This window comes from Puma concolor, chromosome B4 (genome assembly GCF_028749965.1).
Source record: "Puma concolor isolate L17-30 chromosome B4, mPumCon1.1.hap2, whole genome shotgun sequence".
Classification (NCBI taxonomy): Eukaryota; Metazoa; Chordata; class Mammalia; order Carnivora; family Felidae; genus Puma; species Puma concolor.
The window spans coordinates 43372392-43399318 of NC_141673.1; the positions used below are offsets into that span (position 1 = coordinate 43372392).

Genomic DNA, 26927 nt, shown 5'->3' on the forward strand with positions numbered 1-26927 from the left:
AATAGCTTGAGAAGGATAGGTATTATCTCTGCTTTAAACGTCTGGTAGAACTCTCCTGGGAAGCCATCTGGTCCTGGACTCTTATTTGTTGGGAGATTTTTGATAACTGATTCAATTTCTTCGCTGGTTATGGGTCTGTTCAAGCTTTCTATTTCCTCCTGATTGAGTTTTGGAAGCATGTGGGTGTTTAGGAATTTGTTCATTTCTTCCAGGTTATCCAGTGTGTTGGCATATAATTTTTCATAGTATTCCCTGATAATTGCTTGTATCTCTGAGGGATTGGTTGTAATAATTACATTTTCATTCATGCTTTTATCTATTTGGGTCATCTCCCTTTTCTTTTTGAGAAACCTGGCTAGAGGTTTATCAATTGTGTTTATTTATTTATTTTTTTTTTATTTTTTAAAATTTTTTTTTTTTTCAACGTTTATTTATTTTTGGGACAGAGAGAGACAGAGCACCAACGGGGGAGGGGCAGAGAGAGAGGGAGACACAGAATCGGAAACAGGCTCCAGGCTCTGAGCCATCAGCCCAGAGCCCGACGCGGGGCTCGAACTCACGGACCGCGAGATCGTGACCTGGCTGAAGTCGGACGCTTAACCGACTGCGCCACCCAGGCGCCCCAATTTTGTTTATTTTTTAAAAAAACCAACTCTTGGTTTCGTTGATCTGCTCTACAGTTTTTTTAGATTCTATATTGTTTATTTCTGCTCTGATCTTTATTATTTCTCTTCTTCTGCTGGATTTAGGCTGTCTTTGCTGTTCTGCTTCTATTTCCTTTAGGTGTGCTGTTAGATTTTGTATTTGGGATTTTTCTTGTTTCTTAAATTTTTTTTTTTCAACGTTTTTTATTTATTTTTGGGACAGAGAGAGACAGAGCATGAACGGGGGAGGGGCAGAGAGAGAGGGAGACACAGAATCGGAAACAGGCTCCAGGCTCCGAGCCATCAGCCCAGAGCCCGACGCGGGGCTCGAACTCACGGACCGCGAGATCGTGACCTGGCTAAAGTCGGACGCTTAACCGACTGCGCCACCCAGGCGCCCCTATTTTTCTTGTTTCTTGAGATAGGCCTGGATTACAATGTATTTTCCTCTCAGGACTGCCTTCGCTGCATCCCAAAGCATTTGGATTGTTGTATTTTCATTTTCGTTTGTTTCCAATTATTTTTTAATTTCTTCTCTAACTGCCTGGTTGACCCATTCATTCTTTAGTAGGGTGTTCTTTAACCTCCATGCTTTGGGAGGTTTTCCAGACTTTTTCCTGTGGTTGATTTCAAGCTTCATAGCATTGTGGTCTGAAAGTATGCATGGTATGATCTCACTTCTTGTATACTTATGAAGGGCTGTTTTGACCCAGTATGTGATCTATCTTAGAGAATGTTCCATGTGCACTTGAGAAGAAAGTATATTCTGTTGCTTTGGGATGCAGAGTTTAAATATATCTGTCAAGTCCATCTGATCCAATGTATCATTCAGGACCGTGTGTCTAGAAGATCTATCCATTGTTGTATGTGGAGTGTTAAAGTCCCCTGCAGTTACCACATTTTTATCAATAAGGTTGCTTATGTTTGTGAATAATTGTTTTATATATTTGGGGGCTCCTGTATTCGGCACATAGACATTTATAATTGTTAGCTCTTCCTGATGGGTAGACCCTGTGATTATTATATAATGCCCTTCTTCATCTCTTGTTACAGCCTTTAATTTAAAGTCTAGTTTGTCTGATATAAGTATGGCTACTCCAGCTTCTTTTGACTTCCAGTGGCTATTCCAGTGGATAAATAGTCTCCATCCCCTCACTCTCAATCTAAAGGTGTCCTCAGGTCTAAAATGAGTCTCTTGTAGACAGCAAATAGATGGGTCTTGTTTTTTTATCCATTCTGATACCCTATGTCTTTTGGTTGGCGCATTTAGTCCATTTACATTCAGTGTTATTATAGAAAGATATGGGTTTAGAGTCATTGTGATGTCTGTGGGTTTCATGCTTGTAGCGATGTCTCTGGTACTTTGTCTCACAGGAGCCCCCTTAGGATCTCTTGTAGGGCTGGTTTAGTGGTGACAAATTCCTTCAGTTTTTGTTTGTTTGGGAAGACCTTTATCTCTCCTTCTATTCTAAATGACAGACTTGCTGGATAAAGGATTCTCAGCTGCATATTTTTTCTGTTCATCACATTAAAGATCTCCTGCCATTCCTTTCTGGCCTGCCAAGTTTCAGTAGAGAGATGGGCCACAAGTCTTATAGGTCTCCCTTTATATGTTACAGCACGTTTATCTCTAGCTGCTTTCAGAATTTTCTCTTTATCCTTGTATTTTGCCAGTTTCACTATGATATGTCATGCAGAAGATCGATTCAAGTTACGTCTGAAGGGAGTTCTCTGTGCCTCTTGGATTTCAATGCCTTTTTCCTTCCCCAGTTAAGGGAAGTTCTCAGCTATTATTTCTTCAAGTACACCTTCAGCACCTTTCCCTCTCTCTTCCTCCTGTGGAATACCAATTATGCATATATTATTTCTCTTTAGTGCATCACTTAGTTCTCTAATTTTCCCCTCATACTCCTGGATTTATTTTTATCTCTCTTTTTCTCAACTTCTTCTTTTTCCATAATTTTATCTTCTAGTTCACCTATTCTCTCCTCTGCCTCTTCAATCCGAGCCGTAGTTGTCTCCATTTTATTTTGCAGCTCATTGATAGCATTTTTTAGCTCCTCCTGGCTGTTCCTTAGTCCCTTGATCTCTGTAGCAAGAGATTCTCTGCTGTCCTTTATACTGTTTTCAAGCCCCGTGATTAATTTTATGACTATTATTCTAAATTCACTTTCTGTTATATCGTTTAAATCATTTTTGATCATTTCATTAGCTGTTGTTATTTCCTGGACGTTTCTGAGGGGAATTCTTCCATTTCGTCATTTTGGATAGTCCCTGGTGTGGTGTGGGATTGCGGGGCACTTCCCCTGTGCTGTCTTGAATAACTTGCGTTGGTAGGGGAGGCTGCAGTCAGACCTGATGTCTGCCCCCAGCCCACTGCTGGGGCCACAGTCAGACTGGTGTGTGCCTTCTCTTCCCCTCTCCTGGGGCGGGATTCACTATGGGATGGCGTGGCCTATCTGGGCTACTTGCGCACTGCCAGGCTTGTGGTGCTGGGGATCTGGCGTATTAGCCGGGTGTATCGGCAGGGTGAACAGGGGCAGGAGGGGCAGATTCAGCTCGCTTTTCCTTCGGAGATCCGCTTAGGGAGGGGCCCTGTGGCACCGGGAGGGAGTCAGACCCGCCGGAGGGATGGATCTGCAGAAGCACAGTGTTGGGTGTTTGCGCGGTGCAAGCAAGTTCCCTGGCAGGAACTGGTTCCCTTTGGGATTTTGGCTGGGGGATGGGTGAGGGAGATGGCGCTGGCGAGAGCCTTTGTTCTCCGCCAAGCTGCACACTGTCGTCCGGGGCTCAACAACTCCCCCTCCTGTTGTCCTCCAGCCGTCCTGTTCTCGGAGCAGAGCTGTTAGCTTATAACCTTCCAGATGTCAAGTCCCGCTTGCTGTCGGAACACACTCTGTCCGGCCCCTCCGCTTTTGCAAGCCAGACTCGGGGGCTCTGCCTGGCTGGTGGGCCGCCCCTCTGCCCCAGCTCCCTCCCGCCAGTCAGTGTAGCGTGCACCGCCTCTCTGTCCTTCCTACCCTCTTCCGTGGGCCTCTCGTCTGCGCTTGGCTCTGGAGACTCCATTCTGCTAATCCTCTGGCGGTTTTCTGGGTTATTTAGGCAGGTGTAGGTGGAATCTAAGTGATCAGCAGGACGTGTGCGGTGAGCCCAGCATCCTCCTATGCCGCCATCTTCCCAGAATCCAACATTTATTCATTTTTGAGAGACAAAAGAGAGACAGAGCACGAGGAAGAGAGGGAGACACAGAATCTGAAGCAGGCTCCAGCTCCTAGCTGTCAGCACAGAGGCCTACATGGGGCTCTAACTCACAAACTGCGAGATCATGAACTGAGCTGAAGTTGGTCGCTCAACTGACTGAGCCACCCTGGCACCCCTCTTTAGCATTAATTTTTAATTCATTATTATGTCATCCTTTTCAGGTTCAATTATTGTGTATTTTAAGATATATATTGCTTCATTATAAAAATACATATGATGCATGTAATTAAATGATACATATATACTTTTTTTTTAAAGTAGGCTCCATGCCCAATGTGCAGCTTGAACTCATGACCCTGAGATCAAGAGTTGGATGCTCCACAAACTGAGCCACCCAGGCTCCCCAATACATTTTTACTTTGATTCAAGTTTAGGGTTGCCAACTTCCTGGTTTGTTAGGGAATTCCCTGGGTTTAGTGTGTTTTTCTGTCCTGGAGAACTCCTCAGTCTTAGGCAAATATAAATATAAATATATATATATATATATATATATATATATTTTTTTTTTTTTTTTTTTTTTTTTTTTACTCAGAAGGATGCATAATCAAAAAACTATAGAGACTACTGTTTAAACCATTTGTTCATGATTGTTTCCAAGGGGTAAGGATGGAATAAACCTGGCCCAACTAAGACTGATGAGTGTGATCACTTTACCTCTAAGTGATTAGCCAAATTTGTTTAAAATCAAACATAGCCTAGTAGAACAAGAGGATCCCCAGAAAAAAATACACTGTTTAAATCCTAAGTTAACTGCCTTCAGTAATTTGAAAAGGCCAAACCCAGAGGAGTTTGTCTTGTAGTTGCAAACTGAGTGAAATAGGAGGGTTATTTAAGGTCACAAAAGATCCTGCTCAGAGTAAAAGAACTGCTGTGATGTCAGGCCTCCCAAGATACCCTATGAAGAGTCTGTGGTTGTGATCATAAGGAATAGAAGAAACAATTCCTTGACCAAGAATTTTTTCTTCTTGCCAATGAAGGAAAGCCCCACTAAGTAAGACAGTGTGTACTCCATTTACCCAGCCTCAATGTAGATAGAGAACTCTGCCAATAGAGACCCCCTTTTCTGAGATATCCCACTACTTACAAGTTCCTATAGCAGAGCCAACTTAATGTTCTGACAAATATTTCTTCAAAATCAGTGAATATGATTCTATAAAAATTCATTTTTTTATGTGTTCTGTAGAATTTAAGTTAATCTGATTTAAGGAAACAAGATTTTGGATGAATAAGGTGTCTGCAGAAGTAAGGAGGTGATTATATTAAAAATCAGAGGATAGTTTTAATTATTTATAAGAAAGTTCAATTAAAAAAATCCATGAGGGGGGCGCCTGGGTGGCTCAGTTGGTTAAGCACCTGACTCTTGATAATGGCTTAGGCCATGATCTCATGGTTCATGGGATCTGTGCTGTTAGCACAGAGCCTGCTTGGGATTCTCTCTCTTCCTCTCTCTCTCTGCTCTTCCCCTGCTTACTCTTTATCTCTTTCTCAAAATAAATAAACGTTTAAAAAATCCATGGAGGCAACATAATAATAATACAACAGATAGTTAAGTGTATGTGTGTCAGTTTACCTTTAGTGTATTTCAAACTGCAAGTTAATTAATTATGGATTTGAATCTTAACAATGCAATAGTTAAACAAACAGCAATAGTTTACTAAAAAGATAATGATTCATTTAATAGTTTACTAAAAAGATAATGATAATTCATTTTTTTATTTGATAATTTATTTTCAAACACATGATGTCAAATAGCAGTGTGATGGATAATTTTATGTGCCAGTGTGGTTAGACTATGGTGGCAAGTGTTTGGTGAAACACTAGTCTAGCTATTTTTATAAAGGTATTTTTTAGATGTGAATAACTTTACAATCAGTTGGCTTTAAGTAAAGCAGATTACCCTCCATAATGCGAGTGGGCTGTATCCAATCAGTTGAAGGCCTTTAGAGCAAAGACTGAGATTTCCAAAAGAATGAATTCTGCTTTTAGATTGTAACATAGAAATCTGCCTAATTTCCCAGACTTCAGGCTCAAGACTGCAACAGCAACTCTTACTTGCCCTGCCAGCTTGTCCTACAGATTTCAGAATTGCTAGCTACCCCAATTGTGTAAGCCAATTTCTTAAAACCTCCCCTCTCTCTTGGTCTCTGTCCCTGTCTCTGTCTTCCCTGTTGGTTCTGTTTTTCTGGAGAACCCTGACTAATACAAACAGATTTGAAATATAAGATCACTTTGCTTTATTTTTTTAAAGAATAGCAACAATCATCCAGCTATATGGAGATTCTTAGGTATTTGGCAATATAAACAACTATTAGTCATGTTAAAAATACATTTCAAAATGGTTTTTAATACCTATAGCTGAGGAAAGTCAGTGGTTGCTTTAGCTGAGAAGAAAAAGATCTAGATAGTTTAGTCCACAGGAGTGAACAATTCAACATAACTGATTTGTAAAACCGAATTAATTGAATAATTTTTTTTTTGTCTTCAGACAAAAGAAATGCTGCAATTGATTAATTCTTTGGTTTGTAGAAGTGTTGTTAACTGTATACTACAGTTGTATAGATTTAAAAAGGTATATTATTTTATACAGGACACATTTTAAAATAAAATCTCTAAGGGCTTAAAATTTAATCAATTTCCCTTTTAGTTTAATCTGTTCTCATCCATTTCCCTAACTATTGATTATGCCCATAATATGACATTATACACTATCTGATACTTTCTTTAATAACATTTTGTTTCTGAATAATGTTCATGGTATTCTTAAAGAAAACTACTGGTGTATGAGGAAAATATCTAATATCTGAAATGTTCTTTAAGTCTACTGTAACTAAAATGACAATCTAGAAAATTAGAGAATGGAACTTTTTTGGTCCAATGTAAAATTGTAATTTTTATTTTTTATTTTTATTTTTTGTTTTCTGAATATAATTGGTTGTCACATTGGCTTACATACAACATCCAGTGCTCATCCCAACAAGTGCCCTCCTCAATGCCCATCACCCATTTTCCCTCTTCCCCACCCCCCATCCACCCTTAATTTGTTCTTTGTATTTAATAGTCGCTTGTGGTTTGCCTCCCTCACTCTCTGTTTGTATCCATTTTTTTCCCTTCGCTTCCCCATAGTCTTCTGTTAAGTTTCTCAAGATCCACATATAAGTGAAACATATATCTGTCCTTCTCTGAGTGACTTATTTCACTCAGCATAATTTTAAAAAAAAAAAATTTTTTTTTTATTGTAACCCTTCTATACTACAATACGCTTTTGTTAAAATCAGACATTAAACTCAGATAACAGACAAAAGTGTAGAAATTTTAAGAATTAAACTGATGAGGGGCGCCTGGGTGGCGCAGTCGGTTAAGCGTGCGACTTCAGCCAGGTCACGATCTCGCGGTCCGTGAGTTCGAGCCCCGCGTCGGGCTCTGGGCTGATGGCTCAGAGCCTGGAGCCTGTTTCCGATTCTGTGTCTCCCTCTCTCTCTGCCCCTCGCCCGTTCATGCTCTGTCTCTCTCTGTCCCAAAAATAAATAAACGTTGAAAAAAAAAATTAAAAAAAAAAAAAAAAAAGAATTAAACTGATGAGAGTTACATTTAGCCATAAACTATTCGTTTATTGTCATGTCTGAGAATTTTTCTTGTATGTAAATGATGATTAAAATAGTCTCAGAAGAACAGAAACTAGGCACAATGAATTACATGATATCTGCTGAGGTGCCTTCCCTTGTGGACTCCAATTTGGATATTCTGTCAATAAAACACAACAGTTAAAAGCTCCATTTAGTTTCAAGGGGAGGAAGTAATTGAATCAATATTGAAATAGTTTGATACGTACTTTCAGGCTTATCAAGTTCTTTATTACCTAAGATAGAAAAATATTAGAGAATTAAAGACATTCGCTTGCTTTTCTGGCCTTTTAAATAAGATAATAAACTTAGGAAACTTAGTTTAGCTTTAAACTTAGTTTAACTTAAGAAAATGAAAGCTTCCTCCCCCAATCCCACAGTGGTTAAAAATCTATATGGTATCCCTGCCAGCAGTCATGTCAACAGATATTTCTAGAGCAGCTCTCATGTTGAAGGCAAAAAAGCCTAAACTCAACAAAACTATATAAAGGAGTTAACTTTACTTGTGGCACTCTGCCATGGCCTTTATTCCCTGAAAAAGAATGTAATTCTTTCATGTTGACTTTTTAGTACCCAGAGCCCTCCATTAAATATTTCATTCCTTTCTGGTGTGGTTCTTGTTCCAAAATTTGCTCTATGTCTTTCCTCATCATTTTTTTCTTTTCCCTGTCTTTAACAAGATCCTGCATTTTTTAGGAATTCATTTGTTTATTTTTTATTCATTCATTCACTTTTTCAGTGTCTACTATGTATCAAACATAATTATAGGCTTTGGGTATAAATAGTTATCAGGAAAAAATAAAGTTTCCTTACAGAAAAGTAAGGGGAGAAAAATCTATCATCAATTTTAAAATAAATAAATAAAAATGAATAAAATTTATCATTGCAGAGAGTGATTAGTGCTATGAAAAACACAAACTAGGTCAAATGATAGAAAATAATGAGGCCTTAACTATAATAGTAGCCAAAGTTTATTGAGAACTTCTTTAACTTGGGGACAAATCACTCACCTTCTGAGTTAAGCCATCTAACTCTAAGACCTATACATTTAGCCCTTATGCTATATCTCCTCCCGTCTCTCAAAAAGGAAGTCAGCAAAACTAAAAATTGAGTTTATATAAACACTGATCAACATAAAAGAGAAAAGGCACAAATCAAAAATCATAGGCTTTAAACAAGTGGAAACCAGAGCAAAGATGTTAATTCTTTCCCAATTTATCTATAGATTCAATGTAATTCCAACCAAAATTTCAAGGTCTTCTGTGGAATTGATAAGCTTATCCTAACATTAATTTGCAAGAGCAGAGGTCCAAGAAGAGCCAAGTAATTTCTGAATAATTTAGAAAAGAAACAAGTTGGGAAAACACCTCCTACCAGGCAGCAAATATTAACATAGACTTTGAAGCTGTGTGGTGCTCTCTTGGAGACCCATTGTTAATAACTGCTGGAATCTTGGGATGTAGAAATGTATGACAGACAAAAGTCCTTATTAAGCACAACTAGAAAATCCAGATAAAGTACAACAAGAAAGTGTTTAAGAGCCTCAGAGATTTCCTAAAGCAACAAAGACTGGAAGGTCAAGATTTTAGAGCTGTAGATCCACGGAGAGATGGGCTGGTGTTATGAAAGCCGTTTTTTTCTCTGGAGCCATTTGTTCATTTGAGGCATAGGTATAGAACTAAAAATCTGGGCTTTGCCCAGGCAGAGGTTGATGTTTGGGAAATAGAACCAGCAGAGCTTTTGTTAGTCTTGTAAGACTAGAGAGAGAAAATTGGAAAATTGAGTAGTTCAAGATCCAGGTGAAAGGTAAAGGTGGAGGAGAGGAAATGAGCCAAAGAGATGGCCATTTTGTACTCAAACTATTTGTTTAATTTGGAAGCTATGAGGGGCAGGAGGCTAAAATCCTAGGGTGAAATTCTCTGGAAAGCAAAGCAGATTTTTCAGTAATTTCAGAGTGCTAAAGCAATAAGCATTGGAATTCAGAACCCATTAGGAAAAGGCAACATTGAACACACCAGTGTCTCAGTGGAAAGTCCTAGAAGTCTACACTCTTAGAACAGGGCCAAACCCTTACATGAATTCTAAGCCAGCATTGACTAAGTTGTGTTTGGATTAAGGTGAACAACCCCGACTCTTTCTGTTCAGCAGAGGAAAAGGAGAACTCTACATTTTTGTTTTACACATTTTGTTAGATGTTTAAAAGAAACTTAATAGGCGTACACCAAGTGTTTTTGTAATGTACTGCTGTGAAGCAAACTTCCCGAATTAAAGAGCTTAAAACAATAACAATTTGTTATTATTTCTTACAATTATCTGGATTGGTTGGCTCTGGCAGGCAATTATTCTGCTCCATATAATGTCATCGGGACTCAAAGACATAGCTGCCTATAGCTGGAGTGCAACCGGGGTTGAAACAGAAAGATGACCTGTCCTCTTCCAAGGCTTTTCTCAGTGTGACCTCTCCAGCAGGAGAGGACGAATTTCTGGAAATGCTGGGAGCGTCCATCAGAACAAAAACCTAAGTTGCCAAGTCTCCTCTAAAGGGTAGGCCCAGAACTGGCACAACATCAAGGCCTTATTCAAGGGGAGGAGAAATAGTCTCCACTTTTTTGGGAGGAGTGGCATATGTATAAGGAGGGGAGGAATCATTATTGGCCATCTTTAAAGACAATTCACCACACCAACAAACAGAGTATATTACCAAAACCAAGAGAAAACAAAGCAATCTTGGAACTAGAAACAGAACCACAGGTGATCCAGATGCTGGAGATTTCAGAAAGAGGATGGAGTATTTGAGGGTGGTGTTCACGGAGCTTAGTGTTTCAAAGGGAGGATAACAAAAAATGGTAGGGGAGAAAAGGAAGAGCCAGAACGATCATGCCTGGGCTTGTTGATCTTGGAAGACAGTCATATTTTTCTCTAATTGGAGTAAGAAGAAATTGAGGAATTTTAAGAAAAGTGATTTGGGGGCGCCTGGGTGCCTCAGTCGGTTAAGCATCCAACTTCAGCTCAGATCATGATCTCACGGTTCGTGGGTTCGAGCCCCACATCGGACTCTGTGCTGACAGCTCAGAGCCCAGAGCCTGTTTCAGATTCTGTGTCTCCCTCTTTCTATGCCCCTCCCCAACTCATGTTCTGTCTCCCTCTGTCTCAAAAATAAATAAACATTAAAAAAAAATTTAAAAAAAGTGATTTGATCCCGATTTTCTGTAAAACAATTTGGAGAAGAGGAGAAGTTGGAAACTACTAGTTCAGGTGAGAAATAACAGTGGCCTAGATACTGGACAGGAAGGAGAAGTAAGAAAAAAAAAGAGAGAGAAAGTGCCAAATTATGGAAAGAGTCCAAATGTCCATCTACTGATGAATGGATAAAGAAGATGTGGTATATGTATATACATATATATATGTGTGTGTATATATATATATATGTATATATATATATATATATATACACACACACACATACATACACACATATATGTATACGTATATACATATATATACATATATATATTTATATACACATATATAATGGAATATTACTCAGGGATCAAAAAGAATGAAATCTTGCCATTTGCAACAACATGGATGGAACTGGAATGTATTATGCTAAGTGAAAAAAGTCAGTCACAGAAAGGTAAATATCATATGATTTCACTCATATGTGGAACTTAAGAAACAAAACAGATGCACATAGGGGAAGGGAAGGGAAAATAAGATAAAAAGAGAGAGGGAAGCAAACCATAAGAGACTCTTAAATACAAAGAACAAACTGAGGCTTGCTGGCCGGGTGTTGAGTGGGAGGTGGGATAAATGGGTGATGGGCATTGAGGAGGGCACTTGTTGGGAAGAACACTGGGTGTTAAATATGTAATGGATGAATCACTAAATACTACTCCTGAAACCATTATTACACAATACATTAACTAACTTGAATTTAAATGAAATTTGAAAAAGAAAAGCGATACATATCATTGTTATTTTTATGCCCTTTTAATTAAAAAATATTAATTTTCAAATAGGAGATATATAATCAATTTATGTTTTAAACTGCTTTGAATGAAATTTAAAATTAGAGGGGCCATACTTCCGACTCATTGTTTAACTGAAGTATAATATGAATATGGAAGTATGCGTACCTCATAAATGGAAAGATTGATAAATTATTACAAAGTGAACAGATGTAGATCACCATAGCATAGGTGTAGAAAGTCATTCTTGCATCCTCTTCTACTCAACTAACTCCTCTTTCCTCTCTAAAGGTAACTATATCCTGACTCCAAATGCCAAAGGTAGGTTAGTTTGGCTAATTTTTGAACTTTATATAAATGAATCATTTAATATGCATTCTTTTTGTGTCTTCTTTTGTGGCACCAAATCTTCTCTTCCTACTCCTCTCCTTCCTAATCCCCCTCCTCCTCACAATTTTCAGGTCATCTCTCTTCCCCTGTTTCACTCAAAATTCTTTTTCAATCCAGAATATAGGCACTTATCCTTAAAAAAATCTCTGTTGTGAGAACCAAAAGGCTGATAATGGAAGATAAACATAGTAGCTTTAAATTGCAATTCATTTGGACATCGGTTAATGCATTACTTCTGAATGAGCCACTATTTTAACAATAACTAATAAAATGAGGTGATTAGAAGCAAATACAAATATACCTCAACGAATAGTTATTTTGAGTATAGTAGCAAACTGGATCATACTTATACCTTACTCCTTTCTGTCCTTTAGCTTGAAAGGAAAAATGATCAGTGAAGAAAGGAGGGATCATCTGAATTTAAATATGATAATTAGTTCATGGGACGCCTGGGTGGCTCACTAGGTTGAGCTTCTGACTTCAGCTCAGCTCATTATCTCACAGCTAGTGGTTTCAAGTCCCGCATCGGGCTCTGTGCTGACAGCTCAGAGCCTGGAGCCTGCTTTGGATTCTGTGTCTCCCTCTCTCTCTGACCCTCCCCCACTCATGCTGTCTCTCTTTCTCTCACTCTCTCAAAAATAAACATTAAAAAAATTTAAACATAATATGACGAATGATTTATATCATCATATAGCAGCAATCAAATCTTGTCAATAATTCTCTATGGGGCGCCTGGGTGGCGCAGTCGGTTAAGCGTCCGACTTCAGCCAGGTCCCGATCTCGCGGTCCGTGAGTTCGAGCCCCGAGTCAGGCTCTGGGCTGATGGCTCAGAGCCTGGAGCCTGTTTCCGATTCTGTGTCTCCCTCTCTCTCTGCCCCTCCCCCGTTCACGCTCTGTCTCTCTCTGTCCCAAAAATAAATAAACGTTGAAAAAAAAATAAAAAAAAAAATTCTCTATACACTTGAGGATCCAAATTTTAAAATACAATTAATTCATGGAAACTTTGCTCTCAGAATAAAGTGAATTTTTTTTTCCTTTTTGCTTACGGCAGAGCTTGTTTTCACAGGTTTCTTCTTTTGCACACAAAGAGCAGGATACTCCTCTAATGTAAGGGGGCCTATTTGGAAAATTTCCTCTGTAAAAAAAGAGAATCATTGGTTAGCCAAAGGGCTATTAATTTCTCTAAATTTGTGCATGAATTTATGCACGTTGTTTTGGTCACTCACTCATGAATGTTTAAAAGGAAAAATAACAATTTTTGTCCCAAGTTTATGCTCCTTTATTTTGTAAAATGAAACCATTAGAACTGTTCTTTACAGATGTCCCTAATCCACACAACAGTTATATTCTTGAATATTCTATAGAATACAAATTAGGTGTGAATCCAATATAATTATGCATGGGATAGCCACAAAGTTTTTGTAGTAAACACTGTGACTATCTCTTGATTTTATAAATGGAATAAATACAATTTAAATTGCAAGTGGAAACATGCTTTATATACAATACACTGGTTCTTACGTAATTCAGTTTGATGAGGTACCAAAAAGATTTGCAACTATTATGCCTGCTTTTCAGTAAGGTAAATTGTTACATTTAAGAAACCTCTTCTCCACCCCACACCCATCTCTGTATCTGTGGAAGACTTTGAAAAGTATTATGTACCTAGAGTACACAAAGAAAAACATTAATAACATGAGTAGTAGTATTCCATTAAAGAATATGCTGCAATTTATTTATTCATCTGTTGATGGACATTTGGGTTATTACAGATTTTGACTATTACAAATAAAGTTACTGTGCACACTTTGAACATTCTTCTACAAGTCTTTATGTGGACCTACATTTCCTTGGATAAATACCTAGAAGTGAAATGAATAGATCATGTGCTAGGTGCATATTTAACTTTTTATGTAACTACCACACAGGTTTTACAAAGTAGTTGTAACACTATATCTTTACCAGCAGTCTTGAGAATTCTAATTGCTTTACTTCCTTGTCTGGATTTGGATTGGCCAGTCCTTAGCCATTCTAATTGTGTAGTGGTATTCATTGTAGTTTTAATGTGAGTTTCCCTAATGATTAATGATGTTGAGAATTTTTTCTTGTGCTTATTTGCCATCTGCATTTCTTCCCTGTTAATCTTTTGTCCATTTAAAAAAAATTTAAATTTTAAGTTTTCCTAATATTGAATTGTGAGAGTTCATTGCATATTCTCAATATAAGACCTTTATTATAGATGCTTTACAAACATTTTCTCCCTGAGGCATGTTTTTTCATTTTCTTACCAGTGTCTTTGAAAAACATTAATTTTAAATGTTAATTAAACCCAACTTATCAATTTGTTCTTTTATGGATCATGGTTTTGATGTGATAGCTAAAAAAAATTGGGGGCTATCTTAAGGTCACAAAGGCTTCATCTGTGTTTTCTTCCAACAGTTTTGGGTTGGAACATTTAAGTCTATGATCCGTTTTGAGTTCATTATTATAGGTTGTGTGTTTTGTAGATCTAAGTTTATTTTTGTTTGTTATATATGGATGATAAACTGTTCCAGAACCATTTGTTTAAAAATCTTTTTTACATTGCATTGTCTTTGTGCATTTTTGGAAAATTAGTTGAACATATGTGAACAACCATGTATGGGGTTTATTTCTGAACTCTACATTCTGTTCCACTGATCTATTTAATTTTACATTAATATCACAATGTTGTGATTATTCTAGCTTTAATAATTCTGGAAAACATAATGTTAGCTCTACAATTTTTTTCAGCATTGATTTGGCTATTCTAAGTCCTTTTCATTTCCATAAAAATTTTATGATCAATCTGTCAGTTTCTACAATAAAAATCTGGAATTTTTATTGGGATTGTACTGAATTTATAGGTCAATTCAGTGAAAATCGCATCTTGACAGTATGGAGTCTTTTAATCCATTAATAAGGTATAATCTCTCCCATTGTTTCTTTGTTAATTTCTGTCATGAATGTATTTTTTTAAATGTTTATTTTTTAATTTTGAGAGAGAGCACACGCACATTGCACAACCAGGGGAGTGGGAAGAGAGAATTACAAGCAGGCTCTGTGCTCTCAGTGCAAAGCCCAGTGGGGGAGCCAATCCTACGAATGGTGAGATCATGACCCGAGCTGAAATCAAGTGGGACACTTAACCAACTGAGCCACCCAGATATCCCTGTCATGAATATTGTGTAGTTTTCAGTGTATAGGTCTTTTGTATCTTCTGCCAGATTTATCCCTAGATAATTTATATTTTTGATGCCGTTATAAATGGTAGTTATTTTAATTCAATTTATGATTGTTTATTGCTAGTATATGGACATGTAATTGAGTTTTTGTATATTGATCTTATATCCTGAAAAATTGCTAAATTTACTTAATAGTTTTAGAAGAATTTTCATAGATTCCATTAGATTTTTTTTATATAGACCTATAGACCAGAAGTCAGCAAAGTATGACACATAGGCCAAATCTGGCCTGCTTTTGTGTAGTCCACAAGCAAAGAATTGTTTTTTTTTTTTTTTTTTAATTCTTAATGGACTTTTTAAAACAAAATAAAAACAAAGATGAAGGTAACAGAATGTATATGGCATGCAAAGCCTAACATATTTACTCTTTGGTACTTTGTGGAAAAGTGTTTTACTATTGGTATAATATTATATATAGGTTTTTCACAGATGCCCTTTATTAGGTTTAGGAAGTTCCCTTCTGTTTCCAGCTTGCTGAGAGCTTTTATCAGGAATGAATGTTTGGCTTTTTCTCAATCTGTTGAGATGATCATGTGATCTTTATTTTTAGGTTGATTTCTATGGTGAATTACAGTGATGGATGTATTTAGAACGCTACATCACCCCTATATTCCTGGAATAAATTCTATTTGGACAAGGTGTATTATGCTTTTACTATATTGTTGGATTCGAATGCTAAATTTTGTTTATAATTTTGTACCTATGTTCATAAGAGATACTGCTCTGTGGTTTTCCTTGATTTCATTTATCCTTTGCAGTTTGTGTTCCTGGAGGAACTTTTCCATTTCATTCAGGTTGCTTCTTGATTAACCCTACTGTCATTTTGAAACGACCTTCTTTATTTTTGGTATTATTCTTTGCTCTATAATCCACATTATCTGTTATTAGTATAGATGCTGCTGCTTTCTTTTACCTAATATTAGCATAGTAAACCTTTTTCCATTCTTGTACTTTTAATCTATTTTTGTTTGTTTTTTGATTTATTTTAATTGTATTTATGTATGTATGTATATTTATTTATTTATTTATTTATTTATTTATTTATTTAAATTCCAGGTATAGTCAACATGCAGGGTTATATTAATTTCAGATGTATAATATAGTGATTCAACAATTCTACACATTACTCAGTGTTCATCATGAAAAGTGTACTCTTTTAATTCCTTCCTATTCCCATTCCTCCACCTACTTCCCCTCTGGTAACCATTAGTATGTTCTCTGTTGTTAAGAATCTGTTTTTTTGGTTTGTCCCTTTTTTTCTTTGTTTTCTTTCTTAGATTCCATAAATGTGAAATCATATGATATTTTTCTTTCTCTGGATGACTTATTTCACTTAGCATTATACTGTCTAAATCCATCCATGTTCTTGCAAGTGGCAAGATTTTATTCTTTTTTATGGCTGAGTAATATTCCATTATATATATATGGCTTCTTTATCCATTCATCAATTGATGGACAGCTGGGTTGCTTCCATAATTTCGCTATTGTAAATAATGCTGCAATAAACATAGGGGTACATATATATTTTTGAATTACTGTTTACATGTTCTTTGGATAAATACCCAGTAGTGGAATTACTGGATCATATGGTAGTTCTGTTTTCCACAGTAGCTATAGCAGTTTGCATTCTCACCAACAGTGCATGAGGGTTCCTTTTTCTTCACATCCTCACCAATACTTGTTGTTTCATTAGTTTGTTATATTAGCCATTCTGACAGGTGTGAGGTGATACCTCATTGTGGTTTTGATTTGCATTTCCCTGATGATAAGTGATGTTGAGCATCTTTTCATATGTCTGTTGGACATGTGTATGTCTTCTTTGGAGAAATGTCTATTCATGTCTTTGACCCATTTTTATTTTTGTTAATGTTTATTTATTTTTGAGAATAAGAGAGTGAGTGCAAATGCACACACAAGCAGGGGAGGGGCAGTGGGTAGGGGGACAGAGGATCTGAAGTGGGCTCTGTGCTGACAGCAGAGAGCCTGATATGGGGCTAGAACTCTAGAACTCACAAACTATGAGATTATGACCTGACCTGAAGTTGGATGCTTAACTTACTGAGCCACTCAGGTGCCCCTGTTTGACCCACTTTTAATTGGATTGTTTGTTTGTGTGTGTGTGTTGACTTGTATAAGTTCTGTATACATTTTGGATACTAATCCTTTATCAGATATGTCATTTCCAAATATCTTTCTCCCATTCAGTAAGTTGTCTTTTAGTTTTGTTGATTAGTTCCTTAACTGAGCTGAAGCATTTTATTTTGATATAGTTCCAATAGTTTATTTTTACTTTTGTTTCCCTTGCTTTGGGAGACATATCTAGAAAAATGTTGCTATGACCAATGTCAGAAAAATTACTGCCTATGTTCTCTTATAGGATTTTAATGGTTTCATGTCTCACATTTAGGTCCTTAATCCATTTTAAGTTTATTTTTGTATATGGTGTAAGAAAGTGGTCCAGTGTAATTTTTTTTTTTTTTTTTTTTTTGCATGCAGCTGTCCAGCTTTCTCAGCACCATTTGTTGAAGGGACTGTCTTTTTTCCATTGCATATTCTTGCCTTCTTTGTCAAAGATTAATCGACCGTATAATCATGGGTTTCTTTTGGGGCTCCCTATTCTCTTCTATTGATCTTTGTGTCTGTTTTTGTGTCAGTACCATGCTGTTTTGATTATTATAGGTTTGTAGTAGATCTTGAAATCTAGGATTGTGATACTTCCATTTTTATTCTTTTTCAAGATTGCTTTGACTATTTGATATCTTCTGTGGTTCTGTACAAACTTTAGCATTATTTGTTCTACTTTTGTGAAAAATGCTATTGGTATTTTGATAGGGATTGCATTAAACCTATAGATGCTTTGGGTAGTATAGACATTTTTAACAATACTTGTTCTTCCAATTCATGAGCATGGAATATCTTTCCATTTATTTCTGTTGTCTTCGATTTCTTTCATCAATGTTTTATAGTCTTTCACCTCCTTGGTTAAATTTATTCCTAGATATTTCATTATTTTTGGTGAAACTGTAAATTGGATTGTTTTCTTAATCTCTCTTTCTGCTACTTTATTATTAGTGTATAGAAATGCAATGAATTTCTCTACATTGATTTTGTATCCTGCAACCTTACTGAATTCATTTATCAGTCCTAGTAGTTTTTTTGGTGGAGTTTAGGGTTTTCTATATATAATATCATGACATATGCAAATAATGAAAGTTTTACTTCTTCCTTACCAATTTGGATGCCTTTTATTTCTTTTTCTTCCTGGTTGCTGTGTCTGTGTTGAATAAAAGTGGTGAGAGTGGACATTCTTGTCTTGTTTCTGATCTTAGGGGGAAAACTCTCCATTTTTTACCATTGAGTATGGTATTAGCTGTGGGTTTTTCATATATGGCCTTTGTTATGTTGGCATCTGTTCCCTCTAAACCTACTTTGTTGAGGGTTTTTTATCATGAATGGATGTTGTAATTTGTCAAATGTTTTTTCTGCATTTATTGAAATGATCATATGTTTTTCATCCTTTCTCTTATTGATGTGATATATCATGTTAATTGATTTGTGAATATTGAACCACCTTTGCATCCCAGGAATAAATCTCACTTGATCATGGTGAATGATTTTTAAATGTATTGTTGGGTTTGGTTTGCTAATATTTTGTTGAGAATTTTTGCATCTGTGTTCATCAGAGATATTGTCCTACAGTACTCTTTTTTTGTGATGTCTTTATCTGGTTTTTCTATCAAGGTAATAGCCTCATTGAATGAATTTTAAAATTTTCCTTTTTCTATTTTTTGGAATAGTTTGAGAAGACAAAGAATTACTTCTTTAAATGTTTTGTAGAATTCACCTGTGAAGTCATCTGGTTCTGAACTTTTGTTTTTTGGGGAGCTTTTTGATTACTGATTCAATTTCATTGCTGATAATCAATCTGATCAAATTTTCTATTTCTTCCTGATTCAGTTTTTGTAAGTTATATGTTTCTAGGAATTTATTCATTTCTTCTAGGTTGTCCAATTTGTTGTTATATAATTTTTCATAATATTCTCTTAGAATTTTTTATATTTCTATGGTATCATTTGTTATTTATTCTCTTTCATTTATGATTTTATTTGAGTACTCCCTCTCTCTTTTTTTTTTTTCTCAATGAGTCCAACTAAAGGTTTATCAATTTTGGTTATCTTTTCAAAGAACCAGATTCTAGTTTCATAGATTTGTTCTATTGTGTGTCTTTCTTTCTTTCATTCTTTTTTTCTTTCTTTCCTTTTTTTTTAGTTTCTATTTTGTGTATTTCTGCTCTAATCTTTATTATATCTTTCCTTCTGATGTTTTGGGGTTTTTTCTTTTTCTTTTTTAAATGTTTATTTATTTATTTTGAGAGAGAAATAGAGAGTGTGAGTAGGGGAGGGGCAGAGAGAGAGAGGGAGAGAGTCCCAAGCAGGCTCCAAACTCAGCACAGAGCCTGATGCGGGGCTTAATCACACAACCCTGGGATCATGACCTGAGCAGAAATTATGAATCAGATGCTTAACCAACTGAGCTACCCATGTGCCCCTGTTTCTTTTCTTTTTGAGCTCCTTTAAGTAAAGGTTAGGTTATTTATTTGAGATTTTTCTTGCTTCTTGCAGTAGGTTTGTATTATTATGTCTCTCTTAGAGCAGCTTTTGCTGCATCCCAAAGGTTTTGGACTGTTGTGTTTTCATTTTCATTTGTCTCCATGTATTTTTTGTATTTCCCCTTTGATTTCTTATTTGACTCATTTGTTGTTTAGTAAGATATTATTTAACCTCTGTATATTTATGTTCTTTACAGACTTTTTCTTGTGGTTGATTTCTTGTTATTTCTGCCTTTATATTTATTTATTTTTTTTTTTATTTTTTTTTTTAAATTTTTTTTCAACGTTTATTTATTTTTTGGGGGACAGAGAGAGACAGAGCATGAACGGGGGAGGGGCAGAGAGAGAGGGAGACACAGAATCAGAAACAGGCTCCAGGCTCTGAGCCATCAGCCCAGAGCCTGACGCGGGGCTCGAACTCACGGACCGCGAGATCGTGACCTGGCTGAAGTCGGACGCTTAACCGACTGCGCCACCCAGGCGCCCCTCTGCCTTTATATTTAAAGTGTGCTTTCAGAGGGGTGCCTGGCTGTGTCAGTCAGTGGAGCATGTAACTCTAGATCTCAGGGTTCTGAGTTAGAACCCCACATTGGGTGTAAAGATTACTTAAAAGTAAAATCTTAAAAGAAATAAAATGTGCTCCTGCGGGCAGAATATAATTGGTTCTTGAGTTCTTATCCAATCTTGCAATCTCCTCCTTTTACTTTGGGTATACCATTTACATTTGATGTGATTATTGATTCAAGTTAGGTTGAAGCTATCATTTTATTTATTCTGTTTGTCTCATCTGTTTGTTGTTCCCTTTTCCTCTTTTTCTGCCTTTCTTTGTATTAATTGAATATTTTGAAATCTAATTTTACATGCTTTGCTGGTGTCTTTGCTATAGCTGTTTGTTTTATTATCCAAGTAGTTACTTTAGGGTTTATAATATGTATCTTCTACTTAACACAGTCAAGTTAAATTATTGCACTTAATGTACAGTAGAAGAACCTTAATATACTTCCATTTTTCTCTTTTAACCTTTGTGCTACAGTTCTCACATATTTTAATTTTGTGTAGTTGTAACTCTCACAATATACTGCTGTTATCTTTAATTAAATAATTATCTTTGAAAGAGAGTTAAATAATAAGAAAAACATCCTATATATTACCCATGTGGTTACCATTTCCAATGGTTTGTTAATTTTGAAAGATTTTCAAAAGATATAAAATTTTCAGTGGACAGTTTTTTTTTCTTCCAGTATTTAAAGATATTGCTGTTCTGTCTCTGACATTATTTCCACTGAAAAATCTATCATCCTTATCTTTTCCTCTGTAGGTAACATGTCTTAGTTGTCTGGTTGCTTTTAAAATGTTCTCTTATTAGTGGTTTTGAAATTTTTTATTTTAAGGTGAGTTGGTGTAGTTTTCTTTCTGCAGATTTGGGATTTGTTAGCCTTCTTGGGTCAGTGAGTTTATAATTTTCCTTAAGCTTGGAAAGTTTGGGGCCATATTTCTTCAAATATTTTTCTGTCCCTGTGTCCTTCAGGAAACGATTTCTCCCTAAACTTATCTCACAGATAACTGATGCTCTTTTTATCTTTTTTGGATTCTTTTTTTCTCTGTGTATTCTATTTTGGATGGTAATAAATAAGCATTCAGTGGTTCTGCAATTTCTCTGGTATTTATAAAAATTGTACTCTGCCCCAAGTTTTAAGGGTGTGTATTTGTCATTCTTGTTTTTATTTTTAACTGAGAGAGAACCATAGAAAATACAGAAAGAGATGTACACATTTTGTACCTCTCCATAGCAATTTTTGCACATATCAGATTGGTTTTGCAAATTATATATATTTATTCTTTGCCTGCGTGTTCATTTTTTTTGTACATTTTGGTTTTAAAATTTTGTTTGTTAAAAGAGTTGAACTACTAACTGATTTTTATCTTCTTTCATGTTTCTATGTATTGGGATCAGAGTTCCAGAATTTCATTGTTTGGGATTCCCCTTAGGCTAATGTTCTATTTCCATTAGATATAAAGTTATCAGCAAGGCAATTAAAAATTATGATATTCTTTTCCTAGAAAAATATGCTTTTCACTGTCATTCTCAATCATTTACTCATCCCCAGTATGTTACACTAGATAAGCCTCTGCCACCCTATTTTGTGTTCCAAATATTTAGATATTACTGTGACAATGTATTTTGTTATCTTTTTTTTTTTAAACTTTAAAGTTTCCATAATGTTCACTCTCAAGTTTAATTATTTCATGACAAGTATAATTTTTTTACATAAGGTAATATTCTCTCACCACCTTCTATTTTAATGTATTTCTTTTGAGTGGTGTTATAGAGAGAGACTTCACTTATCAATTTTAGTATATGTGCTGCCGAAGCGAGCACGAGACTTCACTTACCAAAAATATACTTGTCTCTTTAGTATAAGGTTCTATTTTGGAAACAATTCTTAACATGTATTTTAATTTAAAATATTTTGAATAGCAAAATAACTTACGCAGGTCCATAGTTGCATACATATATGGCAGTTTCATGGTTCCCAAGTGTAGGACACATTGTAATTGCACAACCGACTTTATATGAATTGGCCCAAACTACCTATAAGGAAAGGAATTTTAAAATAAAATATGTAAAACAACTTTATGGAAACAATGCATTATGAGAACAGGTCTAATCTTTATCATGCTATCAAAAATGAATGCACGCTATTTATTGTGTTTTTTTCTTTAATTTTTACTATTAAACAACTATTTTGTTAAGTCTGCTCTCCTGAGGGCTAACTAGTTTTTCCTCACTGTTAATTCTCATAAATCAAAGGGAGAATATAACATAAACAGTTATATTTTTTAGATGACTTATGAAATATATTTAAATTTTCTCCATGGGCATATCATACAAATGATATTAAAATCATAATATAAGGGAAAGCAATAATGAAATTTTCTTTCTTTTTATCAGAAATATTCTACTTCATTTATGATCACATTTCAAATTTTGTGGTCTTAACCATATTCTTACCTTTGTTAAGTCACAAGAGACAGACAGGGATAGAGATTAAGGACATAATGAGTTTACTGAAGAAAGATGCCTGACACAGATATGGTGAATCTTTATTTTTGTCTAGTTGCAAAGAATAGCAAAGTTACTCAAAAAGAAGAAGACTCCTATGGAAAACCAGACATGGGGAGAAAGAGAAAAAAAGTGAAGCAGATTACTATTTCTTTGTGACAATGATAGAAGGGAATTTTTCTCTATTTCCTGAATGAATTAAGGGAGAATACTGATTTCCTCCATTTGAAAAGCAAAATCCTCCAAGGAAAGTTAAAATAGATTTTGCAACATAAATGAATTTTCTGAATTCATTTATTTTATAATTCGGTTAACAAAATTTATTAACATATTTTATAAACTGATGTGTTAGTCACTATTTCCCATGGCATAGGTATAGCCAGAATCAACAGTTTTGCAAAATATATTTTAATGCCTCTTTGGTTGCCCGAGAAAAAGCAAAGGGTAATAAAAAGGACAGTGAACTGAGAATTAAGAAATGAGTTTTGCTTCTAACCATCTCTGTGGCTTTAGAGACTGACAGATAAATTCTGACAGATAAATTCTAGTTTCCTACTTAATAAAATGAAATTAAGCTAGATCCAAAAGAGATCCTTTTCCTTTTGAATGTTTCAAAAAGTTAATAAGCTATACAACTGCAAGCATGTATATATTTTAGGAAACCATGTCTAAAAATTTGGTTCACGAATAAATGACAACTCCATAAAATTCTGTTTGTTTAATGTATCTAAGTTGTGATTCTGTTTTGGCTTTGGGAATGGTAAAAGTAAATATTGACTATGTGTAGGTTTAAAATGTATTGCTTTCATTAAAGGGACTAGATGTGACAATGCAAACACTGGTTGTAACTTCAGTATGAATATCTGCAATGGTAAATGCAAAAAATTTTTGGCTTATTTTGTTTAGAACATAAGCAAGATATAGTTGTTGAACCAATAGGAAGAATGCACCCATTCCTAATTACCTAAGCGTATGTGTAAATTAGCCCGTGAGGAGTGAACTTCCAATTCTGATGCAGCAATGCTAGGGGAGGAGGGTTATTTGGGAAAAGGTTCCTTTTTTCTGGAAACAAAAGAGAGAGAGTCAAAGGATTATATAAAGGTTGTAACTTGGTCTTGATGCCATATTAGGGATATTGCATTCTGCTTGTTATCAGTACACCTGACATTTGGATTCTATTCTTTCAATTTTCCCAGCAGTAGCCAAACTATATTCTTTGCAGACAACATCTATCCTGAGAAGAGTGTCCAGACTTATAGTGTCCTGTTATTGGGCAAAGGGTGAATAGAGGGGGAGCATGGAAGCTTCTAACCTCTTTGTTCAGTGCTTCTCTGATAAAAATGACTTGCTTTGAGTCATTGTATACATCTTATACAGATGAGTAAGTTTGGAGAAGACAGTTAGCCCTTTCTGTCACTCAAATGAGGCTTCATAGGAGCTCAGTGCCATTTTCAGGATTAGCTTAGCTTAAAAGTGACCTCTACTTCTCACCAAAAATTCCCACTGAAACAACCAGAATACTTGGAAAAATAACAGGAAATAATGTTTTCAAGGTACTAACATCAGGCAACTAACATCAATGCCCACCGTGGTTTGAGAGGAAAAGATTCAGGCTGTACAATTGTTCCAGATTATTGCTGTGAGTTTCCAGGTCATGGCTGGGGAGGTGGGGGGTTGAGGTGTGGGAAACCAGGAGAAGCTTGATGGATTCACACAGCTGAATTCAGCTGATTCAGAGGCAGAGCTGAAAATGTGGGGAGACCAAGGAGGCAGGAACATAGCACCGGGGTGGTAAAAATCATACAGTGACACAACTATAGCGATCTACAAGGAGTCCTCACCATCAATTCAGCAAAGCATTAATCAGCATGCATGTGAAGAAACTACCCTAGGTCCAGGAAAGAACTACCTATAAAAACTAGAGGAAAGAATGCTAAGACTTAAACAGGGCTAGGAAGGGAGCCTATTTCTACTAGCCACACTGGAAAATATCAATTTCTGGGGCATTGGGTAGAATCTGCATAAGAGTCTTGCCTTACAGGAACCAATTTTCAGATGATGTAACTATCCCAGAAGACAGTTCAAGAATATTTATAGTTATATAAATAAATGCAGCATCCAAAAAGGCAAAATTTACAAAGTTGAAAATATAATAAAATTTCTCCAGTGGGGTAAGAAGCAGGAAAATTTGACCCATACGAAGAGGAAAAATCAATCCATTTAAACTAACACAGAACTAACATGGATGGTAAATTAGGAGGGAAAACATTAAAATAGTGACTATAACTGTATCCCATGTGATTAAAAAGCTAGATGAAAGATTAAACATACTAGATACAGTCATTGATGATATTTAAAGAGGAAAAAATAGTGAACTTCAGGTATAGCAATAGGACTCTCTGAAATTAATCATAGAGGGGAAATAATCAAGAGAGAAGAAAACATCAGTCAACCATGGAAAAACTTTAAGTGGTCTTCTACATGGGTAACAACTCTGAAGGGAGGAACAAGTGAGAATGGTAAATATTTGAAGAAATAATGGCAAACATTTTTCAAAATTTGATTTAAACCATAGACCTACAGTCCCCAGAAGCTTAGTAAACGGCAGCACAAAAAGCATGAAGAAAACTGCAGTGCATTATTATGAAACTGCTGGAGACCTGTAATAATGGGAAACGGTTTAAAGGCAGTCAGAGCAAAAAGACACATTAAGTACGAAGGAATAAATAAAAGATTATAGTAGATTTCTAGTTGGAAACAATGCAAGTGAGATGACAGTCTCACTTTTTAAGATTTTTAAACTCAGAAAAACAAAACAAACAAATACACAAAAAAATCAGTACATAGAATTCTGTTCCCAGTATAAATAGCTTTCAAATAAAGGTGTATTTTTTAGATACTCAAAAGACACTTAAAAGAAAATGCTCAAAAAGTTGTCTTTTGATCGAAATGTGCATAAAGAAGAACTAATCAATAAAATATCAAATATTTACCTGTGTGTAATGGCCACAAACTTTGGAACATGATAGGGCATTATAATCATAAAATGCAGTTTCATTAAACCAAGCAATAACAGCCAATCTTGGTGAAAATATGCTGAATCCGCCTAGCCAGATATTTTCTCCAACATATTGAAAAGTCGGATGACATCCATAGGATTTTGATAAACAGGAGTTGTGTTTGAACTTGCACTTGTTTGCCCACACTTTAGCAACCTGCGCTAAACCATCATCCCAAGTCTGAAAGATAAGAATTTAAATTCAATTGTGCATGTTTGCTTGGATTAAAGTTATTCTAATGATTGTAATCAATTCAACTTTTTAAAAATTTATTTTAATAAAAAATAGATTTTTTTTGTATTATGTTTGTAGTTAGTCATTATTTTTAGTTCTGCTTCAGAAACATTTAGTACCCATTCTATGACAGTTTATCTTTGTATTTCCAATACCTCGCAGATGGCCTGGTACAGTAGAGGCACTCAACAAATATAGTTGAATGTGATTTAAATAAGCCAAGAATTCTTGGTTTAGTAATTCAGGTCATGAAAATATATCATAAGTGAAAGATGAATACCCATTCATAGTTAAAAAGAGAAAATGCCTCTTAGAATGCTAGGAATAAAATGTTTTTAATTTGATTAAGAATATCTACCAAAACCAAAAACAAACAAAAAACTCTTCCATGGGCATCAAGATATAATGGTAAGATATTGAAAGCTTTCCTCCCAAATTGGGAATGTAACAAGATGTCTCATTATTTTTATTTAAAATAATACAGGGGACAGGACACCTGGGTGGCTCAATCAATTGAACAATCAGCTATTGATTTCAGTTCAGGTCATGATTTCGAAGTTCCTGACATCAAGCCCTTCATCAGGCTCTGAACTGACAGTGTGGAGCCTGCTTGGGATTCTCTTTCTCTTTCTCTCTGCCCCTCCCCTGCTCTCTCTCTCTCAAGATAAATAAACATTAAATTAAAAAAAAATAATAAAACAAAATAATAAGGGGGTTAGGTGGTATAATAAAATATGTGAGCTATAAATACATAATAAAAAGATATGAAATGTATCATTATTGGAATCTATTATTATTCATACATAACAAGA

The 26927-nt window shown here is 35.5% G+C and overlaps 2 protein-coding genes across 6 annotated transcripts in view; one reads left to right on the plus strand and one right to left on the minus strand.

The window, feature by feature from the left end:
• CAPS2 (calcyphosine 2) overlaps window positions 1-26927 on the plus strand; it is a 114298-nt gene that overhangs the window by 8166 nt on the left and 79205 nt on the right. The window lies entirely within an intron of this gene.
• GLIPR1L1 (GLIPR1 like 1) overlaps window positions 7493-26927 on the minus strand; it is a 36746-nt gene continuing 17311 nt past the window's right edge. The window contains exons 2-6 of the mRNA XM_025926992.2: window positions 25816-26061; window positions 22251-22351; window positions 12933-13021; window positions 7735-7761; window positions 7493-7646 (exon numbers count right to left, since the gene is read on the minus strand). Coding sequence (XP_025782777.2) covers window positions 7555-7646; window positions 7735-7761; window positions 12933-13021; window positions 22251-22351; window positions 25816-26061 — 555 coding nt within the window. The 3' untranslated portion in view covers window positions 7493-7554. The remainder of the gene's footprint in view (window positions 7647-7734; window positions 7762-12932; window positions 13022-22250; window positions 22352-25815; window positions 26062-26927) is intronic.